General features: G+C 52.7%; 1 protein-coding gene across 1 annotated transcript in view; it reads right to left on the bottom strand.

Moving 5' to 3' along the window:
- The window catches only part of ABCC8 (ATP binding cassette subfamily C member 8), a 122579-nt gene extending 113353 nt beyond the window's left edge, over nucleotides 1-9226 (bottom strand). The window contains exons 1-2 of the mRNA XM_069967758.1: nucleotides 8987-9226; nucleotides 6810-6974 (exon numbers count right to left, since the gene is read on the bottom strand). Coding sequence (XP_069823859.1) covers nucleotides 6810-6974; nucleotides 8987-9226 — 405 coding nt within the window. The remainder of the gene's footprint in view (nucleotides 1-6809; nucleotides 6975-8986) is intronic.
- Between the last annotated feature and the right edge of the window lie 4422 nt (nucleotides 9227-13648).

The raw sequence follows: 13648 nt of genomic DNA, 5'->3' as shown, positions 1-13648 counted from the left end.
AAGTGTATACACCCCCCCCCCCCACATCTACAGAGCCGCACCAGGTGTATACCCCCCCCACATCTACAGAGCCGCACCAGGTGTATACACCCCCCCCACATCTACAGAGCCGCACCAAGTGTATACACCCCCCCCCCACATCTACCGAGCCGCACCAAGTGTATACACCCCCCCCCCACATCTACAGAGCCGCACCAGGTGTATACACCCCCCCCCCACATCTACAGAGCCGCACCAATGTATACACCCCCCCACATCTACAGAGCCGCACCAAGTGTATACCCCCCCCCCCCACATCTACAGAGCCGCACCAAGTGTATACACCCACCCCCCCCCCCAAATCTACAGAGCACGCCCTAGGTGTATACACCCCCACCCCCCACATACTACAGAGTACGCACCAAGTGTATACACCCCCCCACAGCTACAGAGCCGCACCAAGTGTATACACCCCCCCCCCCATCTACAGAGCCGCACCAAGTTGTATACGAACCCCCCCCCCACATCTACAGAGTCGCACCAAGTGTATACACCCCTCCCCACACATCTACAGGAGCCGAACCAAGTGTAATACCCCCCCCCCACATCTACAGAGCCGCACCAAGTGTATACACCGCCCCCCCCACATCTACCGAGCCGCACCAAGTGTATACACCCCCCCCCCACATCTACAGAGCCGCACCAAGTGTATACACCCCCCCCCCCATCTACAGAGCCGCACCAAGTGTATACACCCCCCCCCCCCACATCTACAGAGCCGCACCAGGTGTATACAACCCCCCCCTCACATCTACAGAGCCGCACCAGGTGTATACACCCCCCCCCCACATCTACAGAGCCGCACCAAGTGTATACACCCCCCCCCTCACATCTACAGAGCCGCACCAAGTGTATACACCCCCCCCCACATCTACAGAGCCGCACCAAGTGTATACACCCCCCCCCCACATCTACAGAGCCGCACCAAGTGTATACCCCCCCCCCCACATCTACAGAGCCGCACCAAGTGTATACACCCCCCCCACGAGCCGCACCAAGTGTATACACCCCCCCCAACATCTACAGAGCCGCACCAAGTGTATACACCCCCCCCCCCACATCTACAGAGCCGCACCAGGTGTATACACCCCCCCCCACATCTACAGAGCCGCACCAAGTGTATACACCCCCCCCCCCACCTCTACAGAGCCGCACCAAGTGTATACACCCCCCCCCACATCTACAGAGCCGCACCAAGTGTATACACCCCCCCCCCACATCTACAGAGCCGCACCAAGTGTATACACCACCCCCCCCCACATCTACAGAGCCGCACCAGGTGTATACACCCCCCCCACATCTACAGAGCCGCACCAAGTGTATACACCCCCCCCCCACATCTACAGAGCCGCACCAGGTGTATACACCCCCCCCCACATCTACAGAGCCGCACCAAGTGTATACACCCCCCCCACACATCTACAGAGCCGCACCAAGTGTATACAACCCCCCCCCCCACATCTACAGAGCCGCACCAAGTGTCCCATCATCTCCTGGACTCTCCCACTATACCCCCCCCCCCCACATCTACAGAGCCGCACCAAGTGTATACACCCCCCCCACATCTACAGAGCCGCACCAAGTGTATACACCCCCCCCACATCTACAGAGCCGCAGCAAGTGTATACACCCCCCCAAACATCTACAGAGCCGCACCAAGTGTATACACCCCCCCCCCACATCTACAGAGCCGCACCAAGTGTCCCATCATCTCCTGGACTCTCCACTATACACCCCCCCCCCACATCTACAGAGACGCACCAAGTGTATACACCCCCCCCCCCACATCTACAGAGCCGCACCAAGTGTCCCATCATCTCCTGGACTCTCCCACTATACACCCCCCCCCCCACATCTACAGAGACGCACCAAGTGTATACACCCCCCCCACATCTACAGAGACGCACCAAGTGTCCCATCATCTCCTGGACTCTCCCACTATACACCCCCCCCCCCACATCTACAGAGCCGCACCAAGTGTATACACCCCCCCCCCACATCTACAGAGCCGCACCAGGTGTATACACCCCCCCCCCCCCACATCTACAGAGCCGCACCAGGTGTATACACCCCCCCCCCACATCTACAGAGCCGCACCAAGTGTATACACCCCCCCCCACATCTACAGAGCCGCACCAAGTGTATACACCCCCCCCCACATCTACAGAGCCGCACCAAGTGTATACACCCCTCCCCACATCTACAGAGCCGCACCAAGTGTATACACCCCCCCCCCACACACACATCTACAGAGCCGCACCAAGTGTATACACCCCCCCCCCCACATCTACAGAGCCGCACCAGGTGTATACACCCCCCCCCCCCCACATCTACAGAGCCGCACCAAGTGTATACACCCCCCCACATCTACAGAGAACGCACCAAGTGTATACACCCCCCCCCCATCTACAGAGCCGCACCAAGTGTATACACCCCCCCCCACATCTACAGAGCCGCACCAAGTGTATACACCCCCCCCCCACATCTACAGAGCCGCACCAGGTGTATACACCCCCCCCCCACATCTACAGAGCCGCACCAAGTGTATACACCCCCCCCAACATCTACAGAGCCGCACCAGGTGTATACACCCCCCCCCCCCCACATCTACAGGGCCGCACCAAGTGTATACACCCCCCCCCACATCTACAGAGCCGCACCAAGTGTATACACCCCCCCCCACATCTACAGAGCCGCACCAGGTGTATACACCCCCCCCCACATCTACAGAGCCGCACCAAGTGTATACACACCCCCCCCCCACATCTACAGAGCCGCACCAAGTGTATACACCCCCCCCCCACATCTACAGAGCCGCACCAAGTGTATACACCCCCCCCCCCACATCTACAGAGCCGCACCAGGTGTATACACCCCCCCCACATCTACAGAGCCGCACCAGGTGTATACACCCCCCCCCCCACATCTACAGAGCCGCACCAAGTGTATACACCCCCCCCCACATCTACAGAGCCGCACCAAGTGTATACACCCCCCCCCCCACATCTACAGAGCCGCACCAGGTGTATACACCCCCCCCCCCACATCTACAGAGCCGCACCAGGTGTATACACCCCCCCCCCACATCTACAGAGCCGCACCAAGTGTATACACCCCCCCCACATCTACAGAGCCGCACCAGTGTATACACCCCCCCCCACACACACACATCTACAGAGCCGCACCAAGTGTATACACCCCCCCCACACACACATCTACAGAGCCGCACCAAGTGTATACACCCCTCCCCACATCTACAGAGCCGCACCAAGTGTATACACCCCCCCCCACATCTACAGAGCCGCACCAAGTGTATACCCCCCCCACATCTACAGAGACGCACCAAGTGTATACACCCCCCCCCCCCACATCTACAGAGCCGCACCAAGTGTATACACCCCCCCCACATCTACAGAGCCGCACCAAGTGTATACACCCCCCCCACATCTACAGAGCCGCACCAAGTGTATACACCCCCCCCCACATCTACAGAGCCGCACCAAGTGTATACACCCCCCCCCCCACATCTACAGAGCCGCACCAAGTGTATACACCCCCCCCCACATCTACAGAGCCGCACCAGGTGTATACACCCCCCCCCCACATCTACAGAGCCGCACCAGGTGTATACACCCCCCCCCACATCTACAGAGCCGCACCAAGTGTATACACCCCCCCAACATCTACAGAGCCGCACCAAGTGTATACACCCCCCCCCCACATCTACAGAGCCGCACCAAGTGTATACACCCCCCCCCCCACATCTACAGAGCCGCACCAAGTGTATACACCCCCCCCCCACATCTACAGAGCCGCACCAAGTGTATACACCCCCCCCCCCACATCTACAGAGCCGCACCAAGTGTATACACCCCCCCCCACATCTACAGAGCCGCACCAGGTGTATACACCCCCCCCCACATCTACAGAGCCGCACCAAGTGTATACACCCCCCCCAACATCTACAGAGCCGCACCAAGTGTATACACCCCCCCCCCACATCTACAGAGCCGCACCAGGTGTATACACCCCCCCCCCCACATCTACAGAGCCGCACCAGGTGTATACACCCCCCCCCCCCCCACATCTACAGAGCCGCACCAAGTGTATACCCCCCCCCCCACATCTACAGAGCCGCACCAAGTGTCCCATCATCTCCTGGACTCTCCCACTATACCCCCCCCCCCCCCACATCTACAGAGCCGCACCAGGTGTATACACCCCCCCCCCCCACATCTACAGAGCCGCACCAAGTGTATACACCCCCCCCACACACACATCTACAGAGCCGCACCAAGTGTATACACCCCCCCCCACATCTACAGAGCCGCACCAAGTGTATACACCCCCCCCCCACATCTACAGAGCCGCACCAGGTGTATACACCCCCCCCACATCTACAGAGCCGCACCAAGTGTATACACCCCCCCCCCACATCTACAGAGCCGCACCAGGTGTATACACCCCCCCCCCACATCTACAGAGCCGCACCAGGTGTATACACCCCCCCCCACATCTACAGAGCCGCACCAAGTGTATACACCCCCCCCTCACATCTACAGAGCCGCACCAAGTGTATACACCCCCCCCCACATCTACAGAGCCGCACCAAGTGTATACACCCCCCCCCCCCACATCTACAGAGCCGCACCAAGTGTATACACCCCCCCCCCACATCTACAGAGCCGCACCAGGTGTATACACCCCCCCCCACATCTACAGAGCCGCACCAAGTGTATACACCCCCCCCAACATCTACAGAGCCGCACCAAGTGTATACACCCCCCCCCCCACATCTACAGAGCCGCACCAAGTGTATACCCCCCCCCACATCTACAGAGCCGCACCAAGTGTATACAACCCCCCCCCCCCACATCTACAGAGCCGCACCAAGTGTCCCATCATCTCCTGGACTCTCCCACTATACACCCCCCCACATCTACAGAGCCGCACCAAGTGTATACACCCCCCCCCCCACATCTACAGAGCCGCACCAGGTGTATACACCCCCCCCCCCCACATCTACAGAGCCGCACCAAGTGTATACACCCCCCCCCCCACATCTACAGAGCCGCACCAGGTGTATACACCCCCCCCCCACATCTACAGAGCCGCACCAAGTGTATACACCCCCCCCCTCACATCTACAGAGCCGCACCAAGTGTATACACCCCCCCCCTCACATCTACAGAGCCGCACCAAGTGTATACACCCCCCCCCACATCTACAGAGCCGCACCAAGTGTATACACCCCCCCCCCCACATCTACAGAAGCCGCACCAAGTGTATACACCCCCCCCCACATCTACAGAGCCGCACCAGGTGTATACACCCCCCCCACATCTACAGAGCCGCACCAAGTGTATAAACCCCCCCTAACATCTACAGAGCCGCACCAAGTGTATACACCCCCCCCCCACATCTACAGAGCCGCACCAAGTGTATACACCCCCCCCCCACATCTACAGAGCCGCACCAGGTGTATACAACCCCCCCCCCACATCTACAGAGCCGCACCAGGTGTATACAACCCCCCCCCCACATCTACAGAGCCGCACCAGGTGTATACACCCCCCCCCCCACATCTACAGAGCCGCACCAAGTGTATACACCCCCCCCACATCTACAGAGCCGCACCAAGTGTATACACCCCCCCCCCACATCTACAGAGCCGCACCAAGTGTATACACCCCCCCCCCACATCTACAGAGCCGCACCAAGTGTATACACCCCCCCCCCACATCTACAGAGCCGCACCAAGTGTATACACCCCCCCCCCACATCTACAGAGCCGCACCAAGTGTCCCATCATCTCCTGGACTCTCCCACTATACACCCCCCCCACATCTACAGAGCCGCACCAAGTGTATACACCCCCCCCCACATCTACAGAGCCGCACCAAGTGTCCCATCCTCTCCTGGACTCTCCCACTATACACCCCCCCCACATCTACAGAGCCGCACCAAGTGTATACACCCCCCCCCAACATCTACAGAGCCGCACCAGGTGTATACACCCCCCCCCCCACATCTACAGAGCCGCACCAAGTGTATACACCCCCCCCCCACATCTACAGAGCCGCACCAAGTGTCCCATCCTCTCCTGGACTCTCCCACTATACACCCCCCCCACATCTACAGAGCCGCACCAAGTGTATACACCCCCCCCACACACACATCTACAGAGCCGCACCAAGTGTATACACCCCCCCCACACATCTACAGAGCCGCACCAAGTGTATACACCCCCCCCACACACACATCTACAGAGCCGCACCAAGTGTATACACCCCCCCCACACACACATCTACAGAGCCGCACCAAGTGTCCCATCATCTCCTGGACTCTCCCACTATACACCCCCCCCACATCTACAGAGCCGCACCAAGTGTCCCATCATCTCCTGGACTCTCCCACTATACACCCCCCCCCCCACATCTACAGAGCCGCACCAAGTGTCCCATCATCTCCTGGACTCTCCCACTATACACCCCCCCCCCCCCACATCTACAGAGCCGCACCAAGTGTCCCATCATCTCCTGGACTCTCCCACTATACCCCCCCCCCCCCCCACATCTACAGAGCCGCACCAAGGGTCCCATCCTCTCCTGGACACCATCGTCTACGTTACATACCGCGGCCACTGTCCACCAGACCTCCCATGAAGAGGACGCCATCACTCTCATTACTGACATCTGGTGGTCGCTGTGAATTATTGTCATTGGGGATTGGCTGGTTGGTCGCGGCTACGGTATGGCGGTATACGTCACCTGTATGGCTCCTCGTAGGTTGATTCCGGTCTCTATGGCGACGTAATAAGAGGCCTGAAGAAACGTTCTCTGCAGGAGAAGAGCGAAAAATAGCAGAACGGCCAGGACGTAGGCGTTGGCCAAAAACTCCTGTGAGGAGATGAAGGAGACCCCGAAGAATACCGTCTGCAAGAGAAGAGGAGGAGGATGAGCCAGGAGGGCAACGCAGGTAACAGACTCTCCCACTAACAGAGGACAGTACCCCCCCCCATATGGCTGATAACAGAGGACAGTACCCCCCCCCCATATGGCTGATAACAGAGGACAGTACCCCCCCCCCATATGGCTGATAACAGAGGACAGTACCCCCCCCCATATGGCTGATAACAGAGGACAGTACCCCCCCCATATGGCTGATAACAGAGGACAGTTACCCCCCCCCCCTCCCCATATGGCTGATAACAGAGGACAGTACCCCCCCCCCATATGGCTGATAACAGAGGACAGTACCCCCCCCCATATGGCTGATAACAGAGGACAGTACCCCCCCCCATATGGCTGATAACAGAGGACAGTACCCCCCCCATATGGCTGATAACAGAGGACAGTACCCCCCCCATATGGCTGATAACAGAGGACGGTACCCCCCCCCCCATATGGCTGATAACAGAGGACAGTACCCCCCCATATGGCTGATAAACAGAGGACAGTACCCCCCCCATATGGCTGATAACAGAGGACAGTACCCCCCCCATATGGCTGATAACAGAGGACGGTACCCCCCCCCCCATATGGCTGATAACAGAGGACAGTACCCCCCCATATGGCTGATAACAGAGGACAGTACCCCCCCCATATGGCTGATAACAGAGGACAGTACCCCCCCCATATGGCTGATAACAGAGGACAGTACCCCCCCCATATGGCTGATAACAGAGGACAGTACCCCCCCATATGGCTGATAACAGAGGACAGTACCCCCCCATATGGCTGATAACAGAGGACAGTACCCCCCCCATATGGCTGATAACAGAGGACAGTACCCCCCCCCATATGGCTGATAACAGAGGACAGTCCCCCCCCCCATATGGCTGATAACAGAGGACAGTACCCCCCCATATGGCTGATAACAGAGGACAGTACCCCCCCCCATATGGCTGATAACAGAGGACGGTACCCCCCCCCATATGGCTGATAACAGAGGACAGTACCCCCCCCATATGGCTGATAACAGAGGACGGTACCCCCCCCCCCATATGGCTGATAACAGAGGACAGTACCCCCCCCATATGGCTGATAACAGAGGACAGTACCCCCCCCCCATATGGCTGATAACAGAGGACCGTACCCCCCCCCATATGGCTGATAACAGAGGACAGTACCCCCCCCATATGGCTGATAACAGAGGACAGTACCCCCCCCCCATATGGCTGATAACAGAGGACAGTACCCCCCCCCATATGGCTGATAACAGAGGACAGTACCCCCCCCCCATATGGCTGATAACAGAGGACAGTTACCCCCCCCCCCCTCCCCCATATGGCTGATAACAGAGGACAGTACCCCCCCCCCATATGGCTGATAACAGAGGACAGTACCCCCCCCCCATATGGCTGATAACAGAGGACAGTACCCCCCCCATATGGCTGATAACAGAGGGACGGTACCCCCCCCCATATGGCTGATAACAGAGGACAGTACCCCCCCATATGGCTGATAACAGAGGACAGTACCCCCCCCCATATGGCTGATAACAGAGGACAGTACCCCCCCCATATGGCTGATAACAGAGGACAGTACCCCCCCCCCATATGGCTGATAACAGAGGACGGTACCCCCCCCCCCCATATGGCTGATAACAGAGGACAGTACCCCCCCATATGGCTGATAACAGAGGACAGTTACCCCCCCCCCCTCCCCCATATGGCTGATAACAGAGGACAGTACCCCCCCCCCCCATTTGGCTGATAACAGAGGACAGTACCCCCCCCCCCATATGGCTGATAACAGAGGACGGTACCCCCCCCCCATATGGCTGATAACAGAGGACAGTACCCCCCCATATGGGCTGATAACAGAGGACAGTAACCCCCCCCATATGGCTGATAACAGAGGACAGTACCCCCCCCCCATATGGCTGATAACAGAGGACAGTACCCCCCCCATATGGCTGATAACAGAGGACGGTAGCAGGTTACCCGTGGGTGGAAGGTCTCGTTCTCTTGGCTCAGGTGATGGACGATCCCGGATACACAGAGAGGACCAGCGAACCCCAACATGTCGGCCATGATGCGGAAGATGCTGCTGAGGATGAGGGGTCTCCCGAAGGCGTGACACAGGGCGCACCAGATGGAGCGGGAGCCGGGGGGGCACGGGGAAGACTTGGACTGTAGGGAGGAGGAGTTACATAGAGGTAAATTATATCTACCACCACACATCATATATACCGTCATACATCCCATATACCACTATATAATCATACATACCACTATATAATCATATATACCGCCATACATCACATATACTATCATACATCACATATACTAATCATACATCACATATACCGCTATATAATAATACATACCACTGTACACCACATATACCGCCATACACCACACATAGCACTATATAATCATATATACCGCCATACATCACATATACTATCATACATCACATATACTATCATACATCACATATACTATCATACATCACATATACCGGTATATAATAGTACATACTACTGTACACCACATATACCGCCATACACCACACATAGCATTATATAATCATATATACCGCCATACATCACATATACTATCATACATCACATATACTATCATACATCACATATACCGGTATATAATAGTACATACTACTGTACACCACATATACCGCCATACACCACACATAGCATTATATAATCATATATACCGCCATACATCACATATACTATCATACATCACATATACTAATCATACATCACATATACCGCTATATAATAATACATACCACTGTACACCACATATACCGCTATATAATAATACATACTACTGTACACCACATATACCGCCATACACCACACATAGCACTATATAATCATATATACCGCCATACATCACATATACTATCATACATCACATATACCGCTATATAATAATACATACCACTGTACACCACATATACCGCTATATAATAATACATACTACTGTACACCACATATACCGCCATACACCACACATAGCACTATATAATCATATATACCGCCATACATCACATATACTATCATACATCACATATACCGCTATATAATAATACATACCACTGTACACCACATATACCGCTATATAATAATACATACTACTGTACACCACATATACCGCCATACACCACACATAGCACTATATAATCATATATACCGCCATACATCACATATACTATCATACATCACATATACCGCTATATAATAATACATACCACTGTACACCACATATACCGCCATACACCACACATAGCACTATATAATCATATATACCGCCATACATCACATATACTATCATATATCACACATACCGCTATATAATACATACTACTATACACCACATATTCCGCTATATAATCATACATACCACTATATAATCATATATACCGCCATACATCACATATACTATCATACATCACATATACCGCTATATAATAATACATACTACTATACACCACATATACCGCTATATAATCATACATACCACTATATAATCATATATACCGCCATACATCACATATACTATCATATCACACATACCGCTATATAATAATACATACTACTATACACCACATATACCGCCATACACCACATATACCGCCATACACCACACATAGCACTATATAATCATATATACCGCCATATACCACACATAGCACTATATAATCATATATACCGCCATACACCACACATAGCACTATATAATCATATATACCGCTATATAATCATACATACCACTATATAATCATATATACCGCTATATAATCATACATACCACTATATAATCATATATACCGCCATATACCACACATAGCACTATATAATCATATATACCGCCATACACCACACATAGCACTATATAATCATATATACCGCCATACACCACACATAGCACTATATAATCATATATACCGCCATACACCACACATAGCACTATATAATCATATATACCGCCATATACCACACATAGCACTATATAATCATATATACCGCCATACACCACACATAGCACTATATAATCATATATACCGCCATACACCAGACATACTGCTTTATAATCATATATACCGCTATACACGTAATAAAGGAAAAGCAGCCTACCCTCCCCACTGCGCCTCCTAGCCCGGGATCTCACTCCAACAGCTGCCACTGAATACTCCCACCAATCACCGAGTCCAGCTCCCAGCAAAGTGGTTGCAAATAGGTTTCTTCAAGACCTCGGTCCCTGTACACACACTGCAGCATGCTCCCAACAAGACGCTGAGGCGTTTCAGCTGTGGATGGCGGCCTTAATCATGGCTGGAGTCGGTGGGGTGAAGCTGCACTAAGTAGCTGCATGGTGGTGGTGCACCTCATGGATCACATGCGTGGCTCCGGCGATGACCATTGCATGCACCACCTGCAGGCTAATGACGGACATCACCCGGGTCGGTAATATCATCGAACTTCATAAAAACAACACAAAAGGGTTAATTCCCACTGTGAGATGTACAATCCTACAATCGTAATCGATGAGACGTCAGCGTGGGGATAATCAGACTAGTCGATATTACGTGATCTACAGAACTAGGAGACAGGTGATACAAGGTGTGGGGGGGGGGGCAGAATATAAGGCGGAGGGGGTGTCCTCGGCCCTGCACCCAGCAGATGCATGTCAGTAGTAGATTACTAGTTCTCTCCTCAGGTTCCTGCCCTGCGGGTAACAAGTATCTGGGCAGAAGATCCACAAGGCGTCATGGTCTCCTCATAGTTTCTGAAGGTCTCCTCCCCCGACAGACGTATAGACTTTCTCTACGGCAAAAATAGGCAAGTACTTTGTGGAGCCCGGGGGTTGGTCAATGAAATGTCTGGATTCTCCCCATAAACTTCTATTTCCAGGCTGTCTGATATCATGTAGGTGTTCACACGCATGCGTGCAGCCCACGTATAGTAGGTTGCAATGAATGCACCGGATAATATATACTACATTGCAGCTATTGCAATTCCAGAATGACCTGATGTGATATTTGTGGTTCCCTGAGGGGTCCGAGAAGTGGCTGCATGTGGTCCCATAAGAGCGGGTTTTCCAGGGATAATGGCCACATTTGTAGAAGCCGCCAGTGGATAACCAGGGCGCAGGTTTTTGTTTCTTTCTTCCTGGCACGGAGGGAGAAGGTGCATCACCTATGGTCTGGGCCTTGTGGACACCACATCTCTTCCCTCCCATAATATGGCCGCTATTACAGGGTCTTGTCTGACAATGGGGAAGTGTGACAAGCTTTTGTATCTGAGAGAATGGTGGGCCCGGCCTGGTGCTTCCTTTTTGTGTCGGAGCTTTCTCGGCCTTTTCTTACTAACTCCTTTCTATCTCTTCTGGTCACTTTCCACCATCCATTTCTTGGAGCCTGGTTGCATTAAACCTTGGCTAGATATTTGCTTTTCTTTGAGGTGCGCCTGTTCCTGACTGCAATTCCTCTTCATGCGCAATAATTCCCCAACTGGTATGGATGTGATGGTGTGTGGGGGGTGACGGCTATTGGCATGTAAGGTGGTGTTACCTGAAATGGCTTTTCTATGGCTGGCGGTATGTACGACCTGACCTAGTATGCCTTCCAATGTTATATCCAAGAATGCTATGGTATGGTAATGCTATGGTATGGTTATGGTATGGTATGGTAATGCTATGCTATGGTAATGCTATGCTATGGTAATGCTATGCTATGGTAATGCTATGCTATGGTAATGCTATGCTATGGTAATGCTATGGTATGGTAATGCTATGGTATGGTAATGCTATGCTATGGTAATGCTATGGTATGGCCATTACCATACCATGGCCATTACCATACCATAGCATTACCATACCATAGCATTACCATAGCATAACCATACCATAGCATTACCATAGCATAACCATACCATAGCATAACCATACCATAGCATAACCATACCATAGCATAACCATACCATAGCATAACCATACCATAACCATACCATAGCATAACCATACCATAGCATAACCATACCATAGCATTACCATACCATAGCATTACCATAGCATAACCATACCATAGCATTACCATAGCATAACCATACCATAGCATTACCATACCATAACCATACCATAGCATTACCATACCATAGCATTACCATACCATAACCATACCATAGCATAACCATACCATAGCATAACCATACCATAGCATAACCATACCATAGCATAACCATACCATAGCATAACCATACCATAGCATAACCATACCATAGCATTACCATACCATAGCATTACCATAGCATAACCATACCATAGCATTACCATACCATAACCATACCATAGCATTACCATACCATAACCATACCATAGCATAACCATACCATAGCATTACCATACCATAGCATAACCATACCATAACCATACCATAGCATAACCATACCATAGCATTACCATACCATACCATAACCATACCATAGCATAACCATACCATAGCATAACCATACCATAGCATTACCATACCATAGCATTACCATACCATTACCATACCATAGCATAACCATACCATAGCATAACCATACCATACCATAACCATACCATAGCATTACCATACCATAGCATTACCATACC

This window comes from Dendropsophus ebraccatus, chromosome 4 (genome assembly GCF_027789765.1).
Source record: "Dendropsophus ebraccatus isolate aDenEbr1 chromosome 4, aDenEbr1.pat, whole genome shotgun sequence".
In the NCBI taxonomy this organism is placed as follows: Eukaryota; Metazoa; Chordata; class Amphibia; order Anura; family Hylidae; genus Dendropsophus; species Dendropsophus ebraccatus.
The sequence above is the reverse complement of the archived record's forward strand: the minus strand, read 5'-3'. Positions and strand labels throughout refer to the sequence as shown.